At 40.9% G+C, this 26,609-nt stretch overlaps 1 protein-coding gene across 1 annotated transcript in view; it reads left to right on the top strand.

Annotated features, from left to right (window-relative positions):
* Window positions 1-6,141: 6,141 nt before the first annotated feature.
* LOC119732027 (constitutive coactivator of PPAR-gamma-like protein 1 homolog) overlaps window positions 6,142-26,609 on the top strand; it is a 39,872-nt gene continuing 19,404 nt past the window's right edge. The window contains exons 1-6 of the mRNA XM_038205395.1: window positions 6,142-6,770; window positions 20,478-20,762; window positions 22,263-22,345; window positions 23,199-23,421; window positions 24,371-24,453; window positions 26,331-26,393. Coding sequence (XP_038061323.1) covers window positions 6,320-6,770; window positions 20,478-20,762; window positions 22,263-22,345; window positions 23,199-23,421; window positions 24,371-24,453; window positions 26,331-26,393 — 1,188 coding nt within the window. The 5' untranslated portion in view covers window positions 6,142-6,319. The remainder of the gene's footprint in view (window positions 6,771-20,477; window positions 20,763-22,262; window positions 22,346-23,198; window positions 23,422-24,370; window positions 24,454-26,330; window positions 26,394-26,609) is intronic.

The following is a 26,609-nucleotide window of genomic DNA, read 5'->3' as shown; positions in this document are numbered from 1 at the left end:
ATTGCCTAAATAGGAAACATATTATTTTAGTTTGTGGATGGCAGTCTGGAAAAACAAAAAGTAGTATTTAGTTTCAGTTGAACTAACAAAGTTGTGAAGTTTGGTAATTAGTTCAGATTAGTTAAGATTATAACAGTCTTCCAGATATTTTCAGACATAGTTAAAAACCAAAAAAGTGTTAAGTTTGAAAGCTAAAGAAATGTTTCCAGGCAGAATTTCACTTGTTGCACCAAACGTATTTAACCTCCCCCCCCCCTTCCGACCCCCCCCCCCCCTTAAAAAGTAATAATAATGTAGGCGTCCTTAAGTGAGTTAAAATAAACACTGCATTTTCAAGTGACACATAATTTGTCTTGATCTTTTATTTTCTTCCTATAGGCCTGTTAAAATAATTGAAAAAAATGTTGCATCCTGTCGCCACTTTTTTCTTCATATATCATCTCAATGAAGGTCAGTCGTTGCAAAAATGATGATAAGACATGAATCTGTGGCTGAGAAACATTTCCAATTTTGTTAGGAAATACTTAGAAAATGTTTTTGACTCTCCATAGTACGGTGGCCCACAACTGTCACGGCAAAAGCAAAAGCGCCGCGGCAAGCGCAAAAGCGCCGCGGCAAGCGCAAAAGCGCCGCGGCAAGCGCAACAGCGCCACGGCAAGCGCAAAAGCGCCACGGCAAAAGAAAAAGCGCCACGGCAAAACAAAAAGCGCCGCGGCAAAAGAAAAAGCGCCACGGCAAAAGAAAAAGCGCCACGGCAAAACAAAAAGCGCCACGGCAAAACAAAAAGCGCCGCGGCAAGCGCAAAAGCGCCACGGCAAGCGCAAAAGCGCCACGGCAAGCGCAAAAGCGCCACGGCGAAAGCAAAAGCGCCACGGCGAAGGCAAAAGTGCCACGGGTTTATTGGGAAGGGGCGTAATCATACATGCCGCTACTACATCAAAAAATAAAATGGGAAGGAGAATGGCCGCCACCAGGAATTCTTATTAAGCACAGAATTTAATTCTTTGAGAAGTGATTTCATGGCTGAGAAAATAGCAAGGCCAAGGAAAACCGGTCAGGAAATAAATCGTCGATATTAATTTGTTGTAGGATAATTATTATTCCAAGAGAGTTGCTGCCGTGAATCAGAGTTTATCAAGGAGTGGGACTCGCTATCAGCACCATCAGGGCCGTTCCTCTTTTCTTTACATTTCTTGGGATGCAAATAATTACGAGGACGGGAGGCTCTGTGAGCTGATGCATTTTTTTGAAGAGTTTTTTTCCTTCCGACTAGCATGCAGAGAAGAGTTCCGTTAATTTGAGACTTAGTTCACCCATGGGCGTCGCGAGGGGGGCAAGGGGGCGCTCCCCCCCCCCCCCCCGGAATAGCACACAAAAAAGGAAGGGGAAAAAACTGAGAGAAAAAAAGAAAAGAAAAAGAGGCGCGAAGTCATAGTGGTGTAAATTGAATGAGTTGGGGGGGGGGGCAAAATGTCCCTGCCCCCGTCTAAAACTGAGAAATCGAGAATTTGTTCAGAAATACAAGAATTTTTTGGGAAAAATATGTTTTGCCCCCTTTAGAAAAAATTCTGGCGACGCCCATGAGTTCACCGGTGTGTATACCAGTGTAGGCACACAATTGAGCTGCCCAGAGTTTGGATATAGAATAAGAAAGAAAGAAATTAACTCAGAACCTAGAACTCATTGGCCCACCCACCCCCGGCTCAAGAAACCAACAAGCCGAACAAGACCTCATGATGCTTAGCGATAGCGATGATGAGTTGCCCTGTGGACAGTCTTCCACATCATCGCAGAATCAGCCTGCAGGGCAGAAAGAGGGCTTGTTTCCGGCATCAAATAGTTCCGTATTCACTCGAAACAAAGCAAACGGCTCTTTTCAGAGCCACCAAATTTTCATAGAAGAGCTTAGAACTGTGCATCTCAACGATAACACTTCTCCTTTGTTTAGTGTCTCTCCCTTACCCCCCCCCCTTTTTAAGTTAATTTCTTTCTTTCTGATTCTATATCCAAAGTCTTCGCCTGTGTTACGTTCCTTACATGAAATCCACGACCTAACCTCCTCTGTCGAAAGCGTTGCAACTGTCTAATAGAACGATCCATTTCTCGATTTGTGAGTTATCTTCAACTCAGTCGTGTTTATTGGGAAGGGGCGTAATCATACATGCCGCCACTACATCTAAAATTAAATGGAAAGGAGTATGGCCGCCACCATGAATTGAGAAGTGATTTTATGGCTGGGAAAATAGCAAGGAAAACCGGTCAGTGCAAGCAACGTTCAGCGAAGAGTTTTGAAATTCCCGCTCTCTGGGAATTTCTAACCTAATGGGCCCGCGGGCGAGTTACGTGTTGACAAGCCTTACCCACCCACTGCCGCAGCCCTGCAGGAGAGCCTTAATCGACTTCCTATAGATGTGTATGATATACTGAAAAAGAAAAAAAAAATTAACTCATACACTCTGGGCAGCTCACTTTCGTGCCTACACTGGTATACACACCTGTGAAAAAAAGGCTCAAATTAACGGAACTCTTCTCTGCATGCTAGTCGGAAGGGGAAAAAAAAGTTTTCAAAAATGCATCAGCTCACAGAGCCTCCCGTCCTTGTAATTGTTTGCATCCCACGAAATGTAAAGAAATGAGGAACGGCCCTGATGGTGCCGATAGCGAGTCCCACTCCTTGATAAACTCTGATTCACGGCAGCAACTCTCTTGGAATAATAATTATCCTACAACAAATTAATATCGACGATTTATTTCCTGACCGGTTTTCCTTGGCCTTGCTATTTTCTCAGCCATAAAATCACTTCTCAAAGAATTAAATTCTGTGCTTAATAAGAATTCCTGGTGGCGGCCATTCTCCTTCCCATTTTATTTTTTGATGTAGTAGCGGCATGTATGATTACGCCCCTTCCCAATAAACCCGTGGCACTTTTGCCTTCGCCGTGGCGCTTTTGCTTTCGCCGTGGCGCTTAATTTGCGCTTGCCGTGGCGCTTTTGCGCTTGCCGTGGCGCTTTTTGTTTTGCCGTGGCGCTTTTTGTTTTGCCGTGGCGCTTTTTGTTTTGCCGTGGCGCTTTTTCTTTTGCCGCGGCGCTTTTTGTTTTGCCGTGGCGCTTTTTCTTTTGCCGTGGCGCTTTTATTTTTGCCGTGGCGCTTTTGCGCTTGCCGTGGCGCTGTTGCGCTTGCCGCGGCGCTGTTGCGCTTGCCGCGGCGCTTTTGCGCTTGCCGTGGCGCTTTTGCTTTTGCCGTGACAATTGTGGGCCACCGTACCATAGACTTTGCACACAACGGCTGAAGTGGCGTCAGGTTGTAACATTTTTTTCCAAATAATTTACATGTACAAGTCAAATTTATCTGAGCACTTTGTTTCTGATTGGGATCTGGGTCTTTGTTTTCATAGAGTTTTAGGTGTTATTTAGGGTGCTAATAATTTCTTCTTGAGACGGGGTTTGAGCTTTTGTGTATTTCGATCAAACGAGCCCTTTCACAATAATGCATGACTGATGCGCGAATATTCTTACAGTTTAGCCTGAAACTTTTGTTCTTTAATTTAAGACGTATGGTGGCGCCCTTTACATGCTCCGTTGGGAAGATTGGTTGATGGTCTGCTGTATGTAGTACATCTTGACTGCATGACTGAGGTCGCGTGGCAACTAACTACAAAAACTTTTGCGGCAACACCACCGCCTGCTTGTGGTTGACCAAAAAATGCACGGTTTTATGAAAAGTGGGAGGGGATGGGTACGATAACGCAATTTCAAGTTCTCTAAGTATGTATTTCTTTTTCTTGTCTTTATTTCTTTTTGCAAGCAATAATTTTTTTCGGGGGGGGGGGCAATAAAACCAAATTTCCCCAATTTGTCTGAATAACAAATGCCATAACCAGAGAACATGATAAAATGCTCTAGACCTACGTCTGTACTCGTTGCACCACAGCTAGTCAACCAATGCGTTTGCTGCCCCCAATATATATCTCAAGTATTGGTGTGTGCAAAGAGCAAGACCTTCACGGGAAGGGGGGGGGGGGCAAGGTAGGGCAGGGGCGTAACCAACAAAGAGGTGCATGGCCAAAATAAAATACGCAACAGAAAAAAACATTAACGATTACTGTCTGTATTATTCCATCTTGGGTGTGCTCTTAACAAAAGCGAATACTTCATTTCTCGTAACGAAATTTCAACTTGTAGACCTATGTTTAATTTTAGCGTTTTATTTTATTTTCTGCATCTGTTGAACTCTTTGAATGAATGGATTTTTGTTGCTTTACTAAACTTTGCGCAGAACAGATCCGTCATTACACCCTGCGATTAGACTGATTCCTAAATAAATACGTTGTCGATTCTGATGGTGTATAGAGAAATGGAAGGGATTTCAAAGGCGTAAGGTCTATTCAAATAATTTGGGACCTATTTATTAATTTTTTTGTGGATGAATAGTGAACAAGTTTCGTATTGCAAGGAAAAAAATATTTTCGGAGTGAAACTCGAACCACGAACAGTAGGATATGATTTCGGGGGGGGGGACGTGTATCGAACAATTCACCTCAATATCGGCATGGCTCTATTTTTAGCTGTATGATCTTTTTAACCATAGTTTTGTTCTCAAAATAAACAAAAATCTTCAGTACATGCAGGATTCAAGCCGTTGAGTCATTGATCGTACATTGTAGTTAAATTCTACTAAATAGTTCCCAACACTTTTGTAGAAAAAAAATGTGGTTTTTTAAAGAAAAAGGAGAGAAAACCCCTTTATTACGCCAGGCTGGCTACAGGCCTGTATTTAATTTAAAAATAATAATAATAATAACGAGTAATAATATATTTTGTTTAAAGGGGAAACAACCGACAGACAAAATGACCAATTCTTCACAGTTTACTGATAGAAGTTGGTCACCCTGTGCTATTTGTTAGTTCAACTCTGAAAAAAAGTGTTATTTTAAAAAAGTTACTATTTTCGAGCAGTAGCTATGTTACAAAAGTCCCTTAATATGAATGAGGCATAGAACCAAAAAATCCTCCCACGTTTAGTTATGGAATATACTCTACACAAATTTCGATTTTGTTTTTATATTTTTTTTCCCGTCCCGACAATAATTCAGACGTATACATTGGGTGGAAAATCATCCCAAAATAAAGGCATTTTTTCAGAGTTTGAAAACGTATAGGGGCAATTCCAAGGTTACTCACGTTACATTTTTGTAACGTGAGTAACCGATTTTGTGCGTCTTGTTTATCATACATCACACATTTTTCTGGATGTCATCTTTGGTGCTTAGGTAGGTCTCAAAAGTACATCAAAAATGTAACGTGAGTAACCGTGGAATTGCCCGTAGGGCCTATACGTGTAATATAGAAAAAAAATCGGTTTAATTTAAGGATTCAAATTGAAAATTCGTCGAGAAAAAAATGGAATATGTTGAAAAGCACGGGTCAGTAGAGCAACTTTACTTTGCAAATTACTAAGAACCTACTGCTGCACTGGCCTGATTTAAAGCAAACCTTATGTAGACATGCTCAGTTTTTTTCCCTAAAGAGCATCTTTTTCAACGGCACTTAAATGATGACAAAAATCGTGCTCAAATCAAGAAGAACCTGACCTAGGTTTCTAGATTAAGGGAAATCACTCTCAATAACAAATATCCTTGATAATACAAAAATAATTTGTAGGCCTATACGCTTTACAAAAAGTTACGAATCATAGACTTTTCCGTTGAATGATTAGTTAAAGCTTTAATAAAATATCTTTATAAATCATTTAGATTTTTTTTAACGAATTGAATGATCTGTTTTGACCGTTTGCAATTAAGCGTAGTGCTTGAAAAACATGAGCGACAAATGTCAAGCTTATGACAAATTCTGACTCATGGACACCAAAGTCAAAATTCCTAGCTGAACACCATGTACCGCCGCACTGTGCGATGTGATATGCGTTGTGTTCAGTGCATGCTGCCTTGACATTCACACCGTAGTAAAATGATTCAAAAAATTCTGCGTCAAAACACTCCATAAATAGCCCAAAATTGGCCCACATTGTCATATAACATAAAGGTGAAGGAGAAAGAATTTTGCGTTACAACTCCCCTAATTGGGCTTCATTCAAGCCCAAACGAAAGGCACGCTACCCATAATACATTGCCTAATAGATCTAGGCATGCGTACTGGTGCTTTTGTTAGAGGCTCAGAGCACATGGCGGGTTTCTGAAAGTCCCAAACATTCCTCGGATTTGATAGTGCAAATATTTTGCACAACTGTCATTTTTTACAAGGAAACATTTCCCCACTCATGTCTTCTTGATCTACGATTGCATTCTCATGACCCTGGACGATGGGTTTTTCGGGATTTTTGGAGTATATCGAGCGGATTTGCCCGCAGGCGTGCGAAAGAGTCGACCTGGGACAACTCGCGAGAAAACGGCTTCAGCAGAGCGCGGGGCCCGGCCGTCGTGGCCGGGCCCTGGTCGGCCAAAACCCTCTCTTTCTTCTGGTGGACGCGGAGAGCTGTTTACACCGTCTGTATGGCGGGAGTTTCACGGACTGGGTATGTGGTGGTGAGTGGAATAACATGTTCCACTTTGTGGACAATCTCGCCCGTGCATGCCGAAGCAACAACATCAAGCTTATCGTGTTTTTCTCCGGGAGTTTGGAGAAGGGACGAATACAAGAATGGATCAAGACGCAAAACCAGGCTCGGAACACGGCTTACCAAGTTTTGTCCCACGTCCACAACAAGGGAACCCCTCCACCAAAGGCGTGGTTCACACCTCCAGTGGCCATCGGTAAGTATCCCCAACCCCCTGGTCATTCTTGTGGTGCTTCTCCTGGGGCCTTTTGCCAGGCCCGCAGGTGAAAAGCGTCCCTGGTTTGTGGTCGTGTGCTTTGTTTTGATTTGTTCAGTACACGCGCTTTGTGTGGCGGCCATTTAGCTTTTGTTTGCTGTCGTTGTGTGCGCGCACAACCTCAATGTTTTTGACCAGCCAAACTACACGTGCTTTTCAGCCGTGTTAAAACTCGTGGCCCAAACACCCACCAAATTCACTCCTCATGTTCGTAAACCGTCCTAAACATCCTTGATATTTCATCAGAATGCAACAGCTTAAAGTGGTGATACGTTTTGGCGGAAAATGGGTTAGCCCAGTGCTGAGGAATCCTGCGGTTTTGACGGCGTTCGGCGTGCATAGGAAATTGGTTTGACCACAAAGCCCCCAAAACAATGCTTGCGGTTTTGGCAAGGGCTTAACGGTGTCACCCTAATGCGAAAGATCTTATTACATTAATCCCATATGTCATTCTTAAATGGAGGGAGGTGATACATTAATGAATATTTCCTTTTTGGTTTGGAATAGTGCTAAGTGGTTTTTAAAAGGTGTTGAAGTTCAAGCTTTTAGTAGGGGGTTTAAACTGTTCATTGATATTTTTTTTCAACTGCACCAGACTTAAACAAGTTTGAATAGCCGTTTCTGGTATGGGCTCCGTGTACAAGTACCCCCTCAACAGTAAGAAATGGAGAGTTGGGGGAGACCACAAGGAGAGACATTCGAACACATTGACGATCTTGACGCTCAGTCACACAAAGACGCTTTGACTTTGTGCACATTCAGTTAAAACTAGTTGTGCGTACTTCGCCCCTATGCGCTCGAATCAGTACGTGCACATGGTGTGTCCCGTCTATGGGGCTCTCAAAAGTAGTTGAAAAGCGCCCTCTCTTGTTGGCGCACGAGGCCAAGGGCCCCTCTAAATTGAAATTAAAATTATTTTAGTTGTAGGATGAAAAAATTGTATGTAATATTTTGACTTCAATTAGCAAAGAAAATTCAAGAGTGCAAGTTTTTATACTTTATGCAATATCTGCCATATTTCTTACTTTCTTGCATTTTTCTTGTTTCTTGTTTGCCAATAGCTCAAAATATTTTTTTCATGCAAATTTCACAAAGTACCCAAACACAGAAAGATTTCCATATACGAAGTTCACTCAACATCCTGTGTACAAACCCTATGAGATTGGACTGAAAAATTCTAAGTGTTTTCTAAGAAAATGCTTGTATTTTCTCACTGCTCAAATTGACTTTGATGACATGAAATTGCTATCTGGGGGCTTGTTAGTCAATACAGAGGAAAATTAGTGAACTTCGTATATGGAAATCTTACCGAAAATTCAAGAGTGCAAGTTTTTATACATTTTGCAATATCTGCCTTATTTTTTACTTTCTTGCATTTTTGTTTCTTGTTTGCCAATAACTCAAAAATATTTTTCATGCAAATTTCACAAAGTACCCAAACACATACCTGTAATTTTATGTCTGATCCTAAAGTTTGTACTCAAAATTATATTTCTTTTTTTATTTGGAAATACAATGTACTTATGAAAGTGAAAGGTACTATGGTGAAACAGTACACACGCTTGGTGGAGAGGCATGTCAATTGTAAGGGTGTCCTGCTGTGAGCTTTGAGGGCCGATGTGCATTCTTACTGTATAGTCTGACAGTCCTACCTTATACCAGCGATATGTATTAGCAGCAGAGTCTGCATGCTATCAAAACAAAGCTTTCAACGGAGTGGCTGGTGGTACAAAAAGAACCTTGGACAAATACAAGTTATTAAAAGCTTAAGTACAGACAGTCTGCGTGATTGAAAAAAAAATGGCAAAGTGAAAAACTGAATGAACTGTAATATATTGTGCTGACAGTCACTATCTATGGCAGAGATTTTCAAAGTAGTGTTTTGCGATATCCAACTGTACATGCCTTTGCATCTAGAACTAATATTTTTTCTCAAAAGGTTTTTAATATTCATTAATTTATGGTTAAAATAAAACCTTATTCTTCTTTAAGAACAAAGTAAATTTGTTGCAGCATTTCTTAACCTATGCTATGTTCAGCTTTGGAAACCTTCCCAACTGAAATGAAGGTTGGCTCAGTGATTTCTAACCTCCGACCTTCAGTCTATATTTAGCCATCCATGTTTGGAACACTCCATTTGCTACAGGGGTAAAGTCATTGACCTTGATTTACTCACTGACTCGCTCCATTGGTGATGGAGGGCCCCATCTGCCAATAAAATCAGTCTTCAAAATCTGATCAGATTAAAAACTGACAGTAGGCTGTAGTTTGCTCTTTGTGCTCTGAAATTTCAAATTGGCTAGGCTTAGTTTTTTGCCCGTGTGGTAAACGTTATCATTAAGTGATACTGAAGTTCTAAAGAATTCATTTTGCTAAGTTTTCTTGATATTTAGAAATCTTCTATGGACATGATCATTCTAACATGGGCATTAGACAGATTTTTAATGACTGATAATGACTTTACCTCTACCTTAATTTTGTGTCCAGTGCAGAATGGCCGTGTAACCCACCATCCCTCAACACCTCCCCACCCCTCTCCACACCTCCAATCCTTCACCCCCCACAACCCCAATCCCTCCCCCAAAACCCCCTTCCCCCTCTTTCCCCACAGCCCCTACCCTTATCTCCACACCCCTATTCCCCATCCCCACACCCCTTTCCCTACTCCTTTTTCCTACACCCCCACCCCAATCCCCCATCCCCTTTCCCCCACCCCCTTTCCCCCACCCCCACCCCCACCCCCTTTCCCCCACCCCAACCCTCCCCCTCCTTACCACATGAGTCACTCCTTGGTTTTTTTCTGTGCTGCAGCAAGTATGGAACTGTTGATGACAAGCGTGTATGAATCATATTTCAGCACAGATGGCTATTTTAGGCATCTTGCACGGTTCCCTTATGCGGGTCCTGGGGGAGGAAAAAAGATGTGAAGATGGATGGGCCGTTGATGATCTGTAGTGATATGAGTCACTACCAACCTCCTGCTTGCTGAAGTAAAGATGATGCTTGGGAAAAAAGAAGGAGGATCTGCGTTGGGCAGGGCTGGTTGTTAGTGGGCATTTGGCGTGAAGGGAGTTAACATGTGTTTGACTACTTGTTATCAGTGGATGTAATCAAATGAGCAATTGTTGGTAGCTGATTGTAGTGGCTGTAACTGTATTCAACATTGGTTGAGGGTTGAGATGGATGAACAGTTTTCCTTTATCTGCAGTCATTTTGAATGGTGGGAACTTGTGAATTGTTACAGTGTGTAGAGTGCAACGACCTCTCTCCAAAACAAAACCAGTGTCGGGATCTGGAGAATGCTTACCGAGGTCCGAGGACATCTTGTGGCAATCAGTGCTGTGGTTTGATGAGTCTGTCATGGCTAGACTGATCTGAGCTGTTCTGTGGCGCTCAGGTATTCCTGAGAGTAAATAGTCACAAATCAGAAACAGTATGTTTTGAGCTGATCTTGTTTTCTCCAAACTTTGTGTGTACATTTTTGGGTCGCCTTTACTTTAACATGTAGATGCTTATGTTGCCACACTTACTCAGAATATATATTTTAAATTAACAAAAACTTTATTGTCAATGTGAAAATAGCCTGTAGCCGCAACCCAGAACTAGGGACTGGCTTGGTTTGATACGAACAATGGCCAGCAGAACAACGGAAGGCTCTTTCACTCCACAGTCGGACTTTGACTAAAACGGTCTGGTGAATCACATATTGGGTTCCTGAGCTGCTACCATAATTCACTTCTTTTCCCGTGGTTCTCCCTCCTTCCATAGAACCTGTCTTGTCCGTCATTGTTAGGCTCTGCCCGCTGCACCTGTCGCAGTTGTCAAAGTCGTGAGCCAGCTTTTCACTTGTGTACATTTTCTACATCGATCTTTGTGGACCCTTTGCAGAAGTTTGTGATGTGGAGTCCTGATTACATTTTTGGAGCCGGAGGGAAGAATGTGCTGGCTCTTAGAAATGTTTAAGAATAGAAAGGGATTAAAATAACCAAATTGAAAACCCAATCCCCTACCCTATCCCCCACCCAATTTCCCGACCTATTCCCTATTCCTATCCTGCACACCACCCCTAAAAAAACCGGGGACGAACCTGTGTTCACAGGAACGGAGTGCTCATCTGTCTTTCGAAGCGATTGGGCCAGACTTGAGTCCATGAAATGCTGCTGTGGGGGGATTACCACACCACCTCCACAGCGAGTCTGTTACCTTCCCAGCATTGAATAATGCCGGTACCCATTTAACACCTGGGTTGAGAGGAGTAGTTGAGGTAAAGCGCCTTACTCAAGGGCACAACATGCGTGGCCACGGCGGGGCTCGAACCCACAACCTCACAATCATGAATCCCGTGCTCTACCGCTAGACCACACGTGCCCACTAACCATCCCTACCCCTAGTACCCCAAACCTTTCTCCCACCCTGTCCCCCACCCTATCCCTAATCCTATTCCTCATCCTATCCCCCTCCCTATCCCTTACCCTATCCCCCACCCTATTCCTTACCCTGCCCCCCACCTTATCCCCAACCTAACCAAGCCTTACCCCACGCTATCCCAACCGTGTATCGGAGCTTTGCCTGTTTTTTTTTCTCAAAGAGTTGAATTCCACTGTGATTCAGATGCAAACGTGGGAAGTATAGTGCAGTGTTGGAAAGAAGCTTCTAATTTTTTTCCAAGATTATTTTTCCCGATGTGACTGAAGGATTTCATTCTTTATTTGTGGAAATTTCAGTCAGATAATGATTTTGTTTTGATCGACGTAAGTCTTTGTTTTTGAGTCATTTGGTTCATGTGTGGTCAATGTTTTCAGTGATAAGTGTGGGGGCATGGTGATTTTAAGTTGTTATGACTTGCAATTACACTTCGGTCATGAGGATTGTTTTTAGCGCTCATTTACGCAGTCGTCTAAAGGTTAGGTATTCATGTATTCATTGGGCATTGCGTTTATGAACTCGGCAAACAAAAGGTGTTTGTTTCAAAGAATCAAGACGGACAATCACTGTGGAAATGTCACAGCTTGTAATTTATAGTGGGCAAACAATTTGTAAATTAGTTTTTTAAAGAAAAGGGTCCATATTGCTGTAAATTTGAAGGAAATTTGAAATTAATTGATCATGCACATTTGACAGTTGGCAAAAATAGAAATTTGGCAAAGAGGCTGTTAGTGTTCAACCAATGGAATTTTACGTTGAAGAGCAAGGATTTTGTTAAATCCATTGGTAAACCCATTGAAGATATTAGACCACACAGATTCCTCAGAATTCACATCCCTATACATAAGCATGCAACTTTTCCTCAGATCAGCTGATTCCTCTTTTTGTACTTCCCAAGTTAGCCATTGAAAATAGTAAAACACTGTACAAAGTCTTGGACAAATTTGAATTTCCTCTTTTTTTGTGACTTCCCAGTTGCATGCCTGGACCATTTTTTTCAATAACCCCAGTCCTCTTCCATACAACAAAATTAAACATCCCACCCCCCCCCCAAAACCCCCCCCCCCCAAATAATCCCATAAAACTCAAACATGTTTCTCTCCCCCCCCCCCCCAAAGAAAAATGTAAACCCATAAAACAAACAAACAAAGTACCAAACAAAAACAAAATAACAAACATACCCAACAAGCAATGCTAATGAAGTGAGGTGACTTTTTTTGTGGCCGGTAGTGACGTCATCTTTGCTTGTTACTTTGCATAGCTCCGAGATGACGACAGTAATCAGCGGATTCATGGTGAATAATAGCCTTGCATCCAGTCTGATTAATGAAAATTGCACAGTTTGATCCCATGACTAAGATGGGAACCAGTTGAAACAAAGCGCAGAATTGCAAAGTTGACGTCAGTGCTATTATCATCACGGTACCGTTTTTTGCCTTCCCGTGTGATTCACATGCCTGTGCATATTTGCGTGTTTGTAAAGTACCAGCATAACTGTCAGTTTTAAATTTAATACCAAGCGATAGTTTTTACAATTGATAAACAATGATGCCATATCAGGACAGGTGATAATTGAGTAATTCCTACAGATCGCTTCTCGTTACTTTACCCCATCTACTTTGGTTCCTCTTGTGTTTTGAAGAAAATTGATTGAGAACAAATAATTGTAACAAACTTGGTTTCATCAGGTATTTTCTTGTTGTTATAATGTCAAAATGTGTAATACAGAGCAGAATATATGAACTGTTGCGTGAAATACTTCAGCGTGAAGATTTCAAAATATTGACAGTTGGGCGGAAAGAATTTGTGTGGTTCATTTGACTTTATGCGGCTTGTTATAATTTGGATTTCTGCCATTGTGTAAAAGTGCTGCATATATGTACATGTAAATAGGTGTTCCAGATTTACATGTTTGCTTGAGGTTGATAAATGAATATTTGTTTAAACATTTTTTTCAAATTTGTTACTCGGTTTTTAGCCTGAACGCCAATTCCATTGTAAAATTTGTAATTATCTTTGCTCGCAGTGTGGATTTTTCTCTTTGTGTTGTAGCAAAACCACAAGAGGTAAAAAAAAAATGTGCTTGACTCTGTACATGCTGAATTACAATAGATAATCGAAACCAAAAGCATGTTTTACAGGTTCCAATCCGAAGACATCATAATGGGCTCACTAAAACAACGAGCAAAGGCTGGACCAGATTTCAGCTCCATCAATCCCCGGTTTATTTTTAGCTACAAAGGAAATATCCAAATGGCACTTGATACACGCTCTCCGAGGGCCCCAATCCACCCCCCCCCTCCTGTTTTTATACACAGCAAATTAGTCCAAGCAAGAATTACTCATACCAAACATGTACGCTTTTTATTGACCTTGGCACACTGCCAAGTAACCCCTCGGCTTCCACGCGCGCTGGACCAGCCAGCATTGTCCTTTGTGTGGTAGTGCGCTTGATGTACACAGATGTACAGTGTACATGTACAAGCACAAGCAAGATAGTGTACAACTCGTACGTGTTTGCAAGCAACACTGAATTGGGTTTAGTCACACACATGTATTTTTGCTAGTCCCTTGTCCTGCGATTATTATCATAGACTCTTGAGCCCCGGATGATTTGAATAACAATGGAGTGCCTATGTTAGGGACAGGTGCTAGACTATGACAGCTGCAGGCCCCTCAGTGTCCATCTGAGAATGAGACAAAGAAGTCACAACCATATACTCTGCTGGTCCTACAAGAGAACAAAAAAAACCAATATATACAGCATTATGTGGTGGCTTTGTGGTGCCCAATGTACATAAGTGTTGGCAAATTTCATTGGTCATGTTATTTAACATTGCAACAACAAGATTGATGATAGGCCTAAAGTCGCACGCGGTTTTAATAGCCATTATGTGTCCACGTGAAAAAATGAAATAGGTTTTGGGCCTGGGTTAGGAAATGCTTTGTGCTGCGTACTCTATCCCTTTGGTCCGTACCTTATTTTTGTTAAAGTCCACCATTTCTGAAAGTCTTTTCAATAGACCTTATACATTAAGGCGGAGTAAGAGGCCAATAGGTTTGCTTCGTGTGGACAGGCCAGAGTAAACCTCTCGCGCGTTCATTGTTACTGAATTAAAATAATGAACATCCTCTGAGGTACAATGCAAAAGGTCTATAGCTTTGAGTGGAATTGATAAAACCTCCCCAAATGCCTCATTTTTTGAATTATTATTTTTGGGGGCCATAGGGCTATTAGGCTTTAACCTGCTAAAAGAGGGGTCCTGTCATTTACTAAAAAAGTTACTGTCGACAAAAAAGTGGCACTTGTCAAAGCGTCGGAACTTTACGATTGAAATAGCATCACAGTCGTGTGTGTACGTGCGTCCTTTTGGGTTTTTTTCCTTCGAATATTCAAACCATCAAAAAGCTATTCAAATATTCGGTTGGTGATTGAATATTTGGAACATTCAGGCAGCCCTACTCTAAACTAAAAACTAAAACCTCTTTGATAGCCCCATAAATGTGGCCTATTTACTGGACTACCTCCGTAAACATAGGCCACACATCCACGTGTACAGAAACGTGTCGCACTTTGCCAAATTTTGATTTTCACATTTAGGCTTAGTTTGTAGGTTTTTTTTGCTTTAGAAGCATACTCACCCTCTGTATAGGCTAATCAGAAAGTGCTGCCTTTTTCAGATGTCTAATTTTTGTGAAATTTCATGTTGAAATTTGATACGCAAACGTGTGCAAATAAATCTGGAAATTTCACGAAAAATAGACATCTGAAAAAGACAGCACTTTCTGATTAGCCTATAAAGAGGGTGAGTATGCTTCTAAAGCAAAAAAACCTACAAACTGAGCCTAATGTGAAAATCAAAATTTGGCAAAGTGCGACACGTTTTTGTACATGTGGATGTGTGGCCTATGTTTACGGAGGTTGTCCAGTAAATAGGCCACATTTATGGGGCTACCGGTACCTCTTTGATAGCTTCTTGAAAAAGTCAGTTCTTGCTTTGTATACCAGATTTGATTTGTAACGCTTTGACAGTTGATCACATTGTACAACATGTAAGCTTGTTTGTGCCTGGAAAAAAGTTATTCCTCCCAAAAATGTAAGCTATGCAAGCCGAACACTTTTTTTTTCCAAGAGAGTAACTTTTGTGAATGGGTCTTTATCAATGGGCATCCCAGGCACATGGTGATGGTCCATTTGTATACAACTGTCCACATTAGATTACATAATATCTAGGCCACACACCTATTATCTGTGATGGAGGTGGGTGGGGGATTACTGCTGAATGGGGGAGTTTACTGGGGTCCCTGATCAGGTGCCTTATCGATCAATACTTGTATTGAACTTACTGCCCAAGCTGTAAGGTAAATAATCTTCCTACCAAACAATAACAAATCCACTGGAACATGGCTGAGTTGGAGTGGAGCTTCTATTTTTGTTTACATGTATGTGTTTATTGACCTTAATATTTGTTTGAGTTGGGGCATATTTAATGATGAGAGATTTTATTTAGATAGAAACTGAATTATTCTGACAACCCCTAGGTTAAAAAAAATTGGTTTATAAAACCTTAGTAATAACCATGCGATGATGTACCAGTATAGCCAATTTTTCTATTTCGCAAATTTTAAATTTTGTGTTTGAGATTTTGCCAGGTGTCATTTCAACTATTACTTATCTGTAAACATTCACCAAATGTGTCATATTGATGTTAAATAAAAATGGATATCAAACTTTGTGTCGGGTTTTTAAATACAATTTCCATGAACAAAAAGAACGGGCTGTAAATTGCGTTAGATAATAAAGAGATTTTTCTTTAATTCAGTTCAGTTTAGGATCTCCGGTATCAAAACATGTAAGGTTTTCTTATGAAAGCTAAATTGTCTTCCACCAAACAGGAAAGCGTTGTTCCTACTAATAACAGTGGAGAATATTTACTTAACAATTATACGACTTACAGAAACTTGGTAGGAAATGTTAAAATGCCATGCCTAGACTAATTGGTTTAACTTGAGATATACAGGGTGAGTTAAAAAAAAACAAACGAAACCCAAATGTCAAGACCATTGTTTTAGTGAAGTTCTGCATGTGGCACTTTCAAAATCTAGGACATAAAAGCCCAATTCATAAGCTTTTTTTTAGTACAAGAATCATTCAAATCACGCATGTACTTTTAAAGTTAGGGAATTTTAAGCACAACCACCGTTTTAAAGTTCTGTCCACGGATCACAAGAAGGTAAGTGTTCTTTCAGCAAAACGAAAACAAATCACATTGGGATGTTTGTCAAATGTGTTCGTTTTGCTAAAAGAATGCACACCTTTTTTTGATCCGTGGACAGAACTTTAAAACGGTGGTTGTGTTTAAAATTTTGTTAATACTTTAAAAGTATGGGAGCGATTTGAATGATTCTTGTGCTAAAAGAAGGCTTATGAATCGGGCTTTCATATCCTAGATTTTGAAAGTGCTACATGCAGAACTTCACTAAAACAATGGTCACGACATTTGGGTTTCATTTTTTTTTACTCACCCTGTACATACATGTAGAAAGTAAATTTTTGGTCACTATTAAAGAAATAAAGCATATTAAAATTCAATTAATTTCAGTTGCCATTACTGATTTTTTTTTTACAATTATAATAAATTAAAAGGACATTTTGATGTTCACTAAGTAGGCCTTTGATCTGTGATGAACCCAAAATGGTTGTGTTTTATAGAATTTTTTGTTTTTGAAGAAAGATTTAAGGGCAATATTTAAATGCCCCACGCACACCAGTTGCAAAGACGGCCGTGCTACAGACCCTGTGCTTTTACAAGCACGCATTCCTGAAACGCAGGATACCCCGTTTTGCCGCCATTTCTGGGCTTTTTTTCCCACCACCCAGTCCCACCATTCACAAAAGAAGAGAGAGAGATGGAGAAAAATAACCTCACAAGGGGTCGCGGTCAATCCTTTTAAAATAGAAAATGCTCCCTTAGGCTCGTTTCTCTCTTGTACAGTAAGTTCTTGGCCGACTAGCCTGGGCCTTTCACTGCAAGATTGTGCTATCAGTGAACCCGATCGGTCATCCAAGGATGCTTCGTAAAACAGGCTAGATTGAAGAATTTGGACCGCGATAAAACTCTCTTTAGAAGCTTAGCCCCACATTTTCACTGAGCAGCGCCTGTACATGTGGGAAAATGTACAACTACTCAACAGAAAAAAAATATTGTTACATGTCACACAACCGCATTGACGAATGAAGGTCAAGACATTATGCAGTGGTATGCCCATTGTTGTTGACAGGATTTCTCCGTTATGCGTTCCTGGGTGCTAAGCACTGCAGCATCTAATTGCAATTAGCTTCTTTGTGGACAGTAATGATTCTTAAAGGGAATATACAACATTTGCAAACATCGAAAAATAAAACTACCAAGTTTTTGCGAAATACCTTAATAGGATGTTGGTAAATGACAGTCTAAAGCATCCTGTAAAATTATGGCACCTGGTATACTGTCATTTTCAAGAAAAGTGGTATTTTTGTATCAATTTCCAACGCTGATCGGCCGATCAGCGTTGGAAACAACTGGCTTTTTTTTCAAATACTGGCCCCAATTGACCATTGCACTTGTTTGCAATCGATTACAAACCTATGAACGGGTACGAGCCAGCTAGACTGGTTCCCTGACCTTACAATTCCCCAATGTATGTAAACTGCTCTGTTTCTTCTTATATGGAGTCAGGGAACCAGACTACAGGAAATGATCGTTTTTCTTGGTTTTTATAGCATTTTCGAACCCAAAACCTCCAAAAAGTCAGTGTAACTATATTTGCTTTATATTTCCAACCCCCCAATTCCATCCATTTCTGAAAATTACAGCAAAAGCAAATGATGTATATTCCCTTTAATATAATGGAGTTATTGGACATCACTGGCCCTCAGTACGAGAATAAAAAAAAAAATTGCTTGATTCAAGGAATTTCTGGTGCACGGAATTAATTTAGGGTATTGTATAAATACTAACTGGGAATACAGTAAGCTTTTGAAAATCTACATCAATATTTTCTATTTCGGGGAAATTGTTTGAAAATGAAATTAGAATTTAAAAAAAGAAGAAGCCTTTTCAGTTTCGGTATCTAATATTTTGTATTTCATTATGCATATTATAGTTAAATAACCAATCAGATGTCTCTCTCAACTAAAAAAAAAGAAGAAATTGTAATATTAAATATAACAATTAACTGGACAGAACCAGGCCAATTTCATTGCTATGCCAAACCGTGTTTATAGTGAGAGCGCAGAAATTCTGTAGCAACCCTGTAAGCGCAGTGTCTATAGTTACAGTATTTTATGCATTCGCAGAAGTAAAAATAGATGCAAACCCATGAAGTTCACTCGCTATTTGTCCAGAAATAGTTCTGCTTTTTTAGGGAAAAAAAATCTCTTTTTAATGAGAAAAGGGGGGGGGGAGGTTCCTGTAGACCAATCAACCCTAACATTGTAGGTGTACATAGGGTCGGCTGTTAAATGTATTTTTTTTTATATATTTTTTTTTTATAGTTTTTAAAGCCAAAAAAAAAAGAGTTCTGCTTCCGGTTTCCCTACCTACCCTATTCTGACAGCCCCTACCCTAATTTTTTTATTGGAAAAATGAGGAGAAAAAAAACACCCAAAACCATCAATCTTTACCTTACCCTTGACTACACGCAGACACCTCCATGTGATCGTACACAAAAAAATTTGCAAAAAAAAAAAAATCCCTACCTACTTACCCTATTTTCAAATGCCATGCACATGTAATCGGAAGCAGAACTAATTTTTTTTGGCCTAACTATTTATTGTAATGAAATACATTTTTTTCATTTATCAGTTTTGTTTGTTTTGAAAGTGAAAAATATCCCAAATACAAACTTGGAATATTTGAAATAAGTACGTAATAAAGGACTTCCTTAGAAGTAAATCTTCTCGTCCAGTTGCCCTCCAATATGAATACATGTACCTGTATGTATACGTACGCATACAGGTGTACTTATAAAACCTTTTAAAAAATCTTCCGATCCTTCCGTTTTTGGCAATGTAGCAGGAAACACAAATTTCATTGTCTTTCTGACCTAAGCAGAGCCATAGAATTGGGCCTCTGTTTGTTTTCATTCCACCCATCCCACCGCCGAAAAAAAGGTGAAAAACCTGAAACAAAACAATACAAAATTCACCCAGTCCCAACAAACACAAATGCATTATTCTAAGCTTTTCAAAGTTGCTGTTATAATTTTTGTCCAAAGTAAAATGACAATGCTCATTTCATTGCAAGCCTTTGCAAATGCAGACTTGCTTGCACTATAGAGTTCTTTTGCCCTTATTTGGGCAGAAATGCTTATCATGGCAAAAGACATGTTTAGATGTTAAGACATCTATAAGACATTTTACCTCATCTATAAGAAGAAGAGAAGTGCAAATCAGCTCTGGTGTTTTCAAATCCATCACAAGTAATTCACAAGTCCTTTCACAAGTTACAGGGAATAAACAATAACAAAGAAAATGCTTTTGTCACAGATCATTTGAATAGCTTGTGACTTGAAACTGGTTGATGACTTGTGATGACTTGTGATTGCTTTGTGATGACTTGTGATGACTTGTGATGGACTTGTGATTGACTTGTGATTGACTTGTGATTGACTTGTGAAGTCTTGTGGTTGACTTGTGATGACTTGTGATTGACTTGTGATGACTTGTGATGACTTGTGATGGACCTGTGATGACTTGTGATAACTTGTGATGGACTTGTGATGACGTGTGATGGACTTGTGATTGACTTGTGAAGACTTGTGATTGACTTGTGGTGACTTGTGATGACTTGTGATGACTTGTGATGGCATAACTACAACACTGCTTAGCGCAGTCATTCCACGCAACCAGAGCTATCACTAAATAATGAAAGGTTTGCGGAAACACCATGTGCGAATAATTTCACAACTAAGAGAATGGTTCTGAAAAGAAAAACTTTTTCTGAAAAAGTTCTAAGAAAATGTTTCTGAGTTTATACCTCTGGTTCTTTTCAGAACCAATCTCTTAGTTGAGAAATTATTCGCACATGGTGTTTCCGCAAACCTTTCATTATTTAGTATCTCCACCATGCAAAGCCTCAAATCTTACATAGCTATCACTTTATAATCACTACTTCATACAGAATCCTTCATTAGGAGCTTTCATGTAACTTTGCTGGTTTGATTTGTTTCCTGACCCAGATACCTGCGTGCGTCTGGCCATGCGCCAGTGCGGCATCACCACCTTCAGCAGTAATCGGGACCACCCCCGCGAGGTCATCACCTACCTGCGCCAGTACGGCTGCCACGGCATCCTGGCCCAGACGCCCGAGTTTGCCCTCTTTGACCCCCCTCTGCTGTTCTCCTCCCACCTGATGAAGCTGACCAAGAAGGGGGAGCTGCTGTCTGTCCAGTACTCCATGGAGGAGGTGGCCAAGACGCTCAATCTGCACCCGGAGAGATTCGTCATCCTCGCTGCCTTGCTTGGTATTAACCCTAACCCTGTCAGATGTACCCTTGGTCCAAGCCTTGATGTTGATTTTGTTCCCTTATGCAGCTGGTCACGACAAGTGCGGTCAAACCGCCACGGAGATGAAGGGCGTTATCGACAAATGAATAGAATCCGGTCTTGGGCAACGTACCAGCAGGACCCCAGAAATTCCAAGCACACCTCACATGCATGCTTTGAATATAGTGTATGTGAGGTATGCTCAAAATTTCTTGGGTCCCGCTGCCAATGTTCCCAAGGCTGGATTGATTCATCTTGTCGATAGCGCCCTCTACCGTGTTGGTGGCTTGACTGCACATGTCAAGGATTCCGACCAGCTGCATTAACCCTAATCCTGCTAAATATGCAACAGAAAGCAACAAAGGTAAACAGTTGTTGCATACTGTTGCATTTACCGGTAGCAGGCAACTCAAGTCCCTGTGCTTTGTTGCATCTTGTTGCATTTAGCAGGGTAACTGCTCATTGTGCCAAGGCGATACAATAGAATCCGCTGTTGCATTTGGTTGCATTTAGCATGGTAACTGCTCATCCAAGGCGATACAACAGAATCCACTGTTGCATTTGGTTGCATTTAGCATGGTAACTGCTCATCCAAGGCGATACAACAGAATTGCATTTGGTTGCATTTAACAGGGTAACTGCTTGGTGCCAAGGGTGGTATGCACTGGGTTCACTGCACAATGCAACAGAATCCACTGTTGCAATTCGTTGCATTTAGCAGGGTTCTTATTTCAGCCAAGTTGCATTTCGTTGCATTTGGCAGGGTGCCTAGAGAAAAATCGTTGGGTGTAGGGTTCAGCCAGCTGCAACACAGTGTAACAGTTGTAAAAAGTCTGTTTTTACAAGGAACCTTGTGCAGAATACTGAAAAAATACGATAATGGGTATAACCAACATCATTCTCTGTCCTGCAATGTCATTTGGAGTAACAGTGGTTGGGCTCTGCTGTGCCCTCGCACATTAGCATTTAAAAGTTACATATTGTGGCCCATGATGGGAATTCAGGCGATTCACAATGCAGTGCGCCACCAAGAGTTTGCTACAGAGAGTTCATTTTTCCCAATGCATTGTGGGAGATGGTCGAAAATTTCGCAACGCGGGACATTTGAAATTGTTCGTTTCTCCGGTCAGTAGTTTCCAAAAAGCGTATGATTCGTGTATCTGTTTGCCCTTTTCTTTTCTTTTTATTAACATCGTGTTTTTTGTAAGGCGGCAAAACGCTATGCCCCAATCTATAACAAATTAGCTCTTGAAAGTTGTCTACTGTCACTCATTCAAATGGGCCGTGTTTTGTCGACCGTTAACTTTAAAAATGGACTCTCCATGGCAAACTCTTGGTGGCGCACTGCATTGTGAATCGCCCGAATTGTATTATGTATAACCAGTAATAATCCCCACAATCAGTAAGAACAAGCAGTCCCTGGCCCTTGTTACTGAAATCTCATCTTAGTCCTGGATTCGTTTGTCTCCATCTTTCAGGCAATCACATTCTGACGGAGGAAGATCTGGCCCTGTTCCACTGGTCACTGCTTGGCCCGGACCACCCACTCAACGGACTCAGAGTAAGTTGGGCTTTTTCAATCCACTTTCACTTTTCTGAAAAGGAAATCAGGCGTTGTTCTTTTAAATGCAAGTTTATATTTCACATGAGAATTAACAGGATGTTAAACAAATTTGACTTTGAAACTGAACGAGTGTGTGTTGTAGAGATAGTGAAATTATGAAATCAAATTCTCAGGCCCTCATGAAAATCCACCTGACAGTTAATTGATTGATTTATTGATTGCTTGGGTGAGTGTTGGCAATAATTAATGGAATTATATCTTGCTTTATTGATTAATGTATTGATTACCTGATTACGTGTTTATTGTAGAGCATGTGTATGTCTTGTCTATTGTAATTGTTACATTAATCTATTTTAAGTGAATCCCTTTAAAAGTCTTGAAATGGAAGATAAACGGATTGGAAAAATATTTGTTATGCACTGCATTTTAGTCCCACATGAGTCCCACCTGAGTGATTTTTTTAAAAACTTTCACTCTGGAGGTAACACACTGAGTATAAAGTGTTTATATGTCTGTGAAGGGCCAAAAAACAAACAAACCTAATATTGAATTTGCACTGCATTTTACTATTAATTAACCTGCCTACTGGGAAATCAAAAGTCGGCACAATATGCAAACCCTCTAAAACCTTTCAGGTGAAGGTTTTGATCTCAGGCTGTGCTCCGTGGTCATATATGGGTCGATGTGGCCGGCAGCCATAGGCGCCTTTACGTGCCAGCGGCCCAACCACATTATAGCCGCATCTTTCGCAATTCAGCATCCCAGCTGCCAGTAAGGATGATTAGCCTCCCAAATTATTATTATTATTATTATTATATCCTAAATATTTCCCCCATTTCCTGTTCCCCAGCTGAGGGCCCAGCAGCTGATTTTACCCCCCTTGGACGTCATCATCAACACGGTCAGCGAGTACGTGCGCAACCTGCCGGACACCCGCAACCTGGAAGCCGTGGCCCGCGACGTCTTCAAGAGCTCCACCTCGCGCACCGAGGAGAAGATTCGGCGCTTCAAGGCCTGCGTGGAGTACTACTGGTACGGCACCCGGGAGGCCTGGACCAGGTCAAGGGGCAAAGGTCAGTTCATGAATATTCATGAAGGGGTCAGGCAGTCGCCTTTTTCTGAGATTTGGCAGGGTGCTAATCGGTTTGGGTAAATTTGAGAAAATACAACAGAGTTTTCTAAAAAAAAAAAAATTAAAAAGTTGGTGCTGCAAATTCCATAGGTTCTGTTTGTTTGGAGAACTTATCTTAAGGCCCCCCCCCCCCAAAAGTCTCAGGTTTCTAGTATGCGCTCGGGTCGCCGTAGCCATGCGCGTCGGCAAAATGAAAAAGTTTTTTTTTTCAATAAAAGATGATGTCTCAAAACCGCCAAACTCACTGGTTTGACTGGAATCCTGCTGCTGCACAATTTTAACGTGTTTTTAGATGGGGTTATGATCGAGAATAAGCTTTATGTGGCCTCTCTGGACTCCCATATATTTGCACTAAGTTTAGTCGGGCACCATTTGCAGTCATCGGCCGACATTTGAAGCAAAAAAAAACAAGTTAAAAAAAAAAAAAAGCCGCGTCGCCGCACCACTTTTTGGGCAAGCTCCATACCAGAAACCGGAGACTTTTTTTGGGGGGGGCCTAATATTGAGGATTTTTTTCCACTTGTCCATGACAAAAATCTCCATACAATTCAGATATTTAAAGCGAGTTATTAAAGTAAACACGCCGTATTTCCCTTACGCCTACTTCCTATTTTGACAATTTCCTGTCTATTTGAATACGCTTCTAAGGATGTTGAACAATTCTTTCAGCAAAACAGGTTCAATTGTGCTATTTCTTAAGCAAGGATTACTATTACTGAAGAACCGAGCGTGTCGTTTCTCGGTGCAGTCAAAGTGACATATTTTATTTGTTTTAGTTTCGTTAGTATGTGTAGTTGATACATTATAGTTCGGTTTCATTTCAGAGAATTGTTTTCATAAACCATTATTCACTTGTAATACTTGGTGTAATCTTTCTTTTGATGTTACAGTGCCCAAGTTCAGTCATTATTCCTCCAGCGGTCAGCACAACAATGTGTCCCACAAGAATCAGGCCAACACTCAAACCACTCAGGTAGGGAATTCCTCAAAAGTTACTTTTCTGGTACACTAACCCTAACGTACCTGAATCCATCAAAATCCACACCCCTGTTTTGGGGGATTTTTGGCGGATTCAGGATACCACCATATTTAAAAAAGTTGAGGGATTTTGATGGATTCAGGACATGAGGCCCAGCGATACTGCAGGATTTTGATGGATTCAGGATACCTCCATATTGACCAGTTGGGGGACATTGATGGATTCAGGATCTCAACAGATTTACTCCCGGCTAACTGGTGGATTCTAATGGACTCACTGGCCACCAACATTTTTTTTGCATGTCAAAATTGATGGATTTTGGCAGATTCAGGGTACTTTCTAGTAAATATACCCAAGGGTTAGGGTTAACCCAAGATTAGGACAGTGTGAAACTAGGCTTTGGTGATTCCAACAATTATGGAATTGATTCAGATTTTGGCCAGGAGTCGCACTTCAATTCATAATCATATCCATATCAACCCCAAAAAAGACAAAAACCTCAGAAAATATCAATAGTGAACCATTGTAGTTGCGTGCAGATGCAAGATCATTAGGAATTGTAATCTGTCTCAAAAAAGTTATTTATTTTGCCACCTGAATTATATTTTGAAGTTTTGGAGTTGAATCTCTGGGATGAGATTAATACAGTGATTCATTTGTCACAATTCTGATTTTCAGAATTGTCTCTTCAATTTTTGCTTGAAATCCCCAAAGCAAGAATTGAAATTTCCACGATGTCCTGCGTATGGGCGCCTTGCACAAGTACTCCTTCAACGGCCACAAAAGGAGAGTTGGGGGAATGATCCAAAGTTATTTGGAATCATCCAAAGTTTATTGGGGCAGGGATTAGTCTGGGAGACGATCGCTAGTAAAATTCTAACATAATCGCGCGCCGGCGACGCCTGATGCTCACTTGAAAAAATACTGTGGCTGATAGCTTTGGCACATTCAGGAAGTCGTGCGTACTTCGCACTTGAACCAGTACGCGCACGCTGTGTGCCCCTTCCACGGTGCTCTAAAAAGTGGTAAAAACGTGCCCTCTTTTGATGTCGCACCGAGCCCATAACATTAACAACATGTGATTAATTGTAACCCTCTGCAGGATTGAGGGCGGCACAGCTAAGCAATTATTGATTCGTTTAAATGAGGCTTGAAAGTTTATAGTTGTAAAATTATAACATTAGGTTCCTTATCAGAGGTACATTTTTTCGAGGAATTGGCAAGGTCACTATTAACCCTCTTGCTGTCTGAACAGTCACAGACAGTCAAAAAAAATCAATCCTCTCCCCTGCCATGCCTTGTACACAGGCCAGTCACCGGCAGTCAGATCATATTTCAAACAAGCACTGTGACAAGTCAAATCGGTCAACAGACAAAAGCAGGGAAGTGGTAGGCACAGCTGGCTCATCAATCACCTACAGTAAAAACATAGCTGCATCAAGTTACATAAACAGTCACAGCCAGTCAATCCTGCTGAATGTAAGCCTGGGTTCTTTAATGTTGAAAACAGTCACTTGATTGATTTTGACTGAAAGGACAACTTTGCACAGAGTGCATGTTTGCAAAGGAGGGTTAATAGTGATTGGTTGCAGAACCTGCTGCTACATCAGATTTCAACCGGCCAGCCGACCCAGGCAAGCTTGGTGGTTGGGTGGTAAGAAGGCAGGAGATTGTGGGTTCAAGACCCATTTGAGTGAGCTTGTGAATTGTTCTCACAAGCCCTCGGACAAAAGTAAGACAACTACATTCATGAACTTACATCACTGAAGGGCAAAACCCACTTAGAGTGAGGGAGATTGCTAGCTGAAAAATACCTAGGAGTCAATGTTACAGCTTCCTGACCTGATCTTCTTTTTTGTTGGATTTTGTAGGAGTCGGCCGCTCCACAGATCGTTGTCCAGGCCCCTGAACAGCCGCAGTCTGACTTGGAAAAGGTAGGCTGTAATTCCAATGTTCTCTGTGTTCAATGTGCAAAAAACAGATTACAAACTTTAGTGACAAACAAGATGCATTTTGGTTCACGTTCTTTTCTGCAGTCTGCTGAATTTTTTTTTAATGTGAGCATAATACCCAACTCTTTACTCCATTTTGTCTTCAGTAATATTGAGTTCTTCATGTGCTATACTCCTGAAGATTGATACGCAAAATAA

The sequence above is a fragment of the Patiria miniata genome, unplaced genomic scaffold (assembly GCF_015706575.1).
Source record: "Patiria miniata isolate m_02_andy unplaced genomic scaffold, ASM1570657v1 HiC_scaffold_24, whole genome shotgun sequence".
Taxonomy (NCBI): Eukaryota; Metazoa; Echinodermata; class Asteroidea; order Valvatida; family Asterinidae; genus Patiria; species Patiria miniata.
This window is presented reverse-complemented; position numbering and strand designations above follow the sequence as displayed.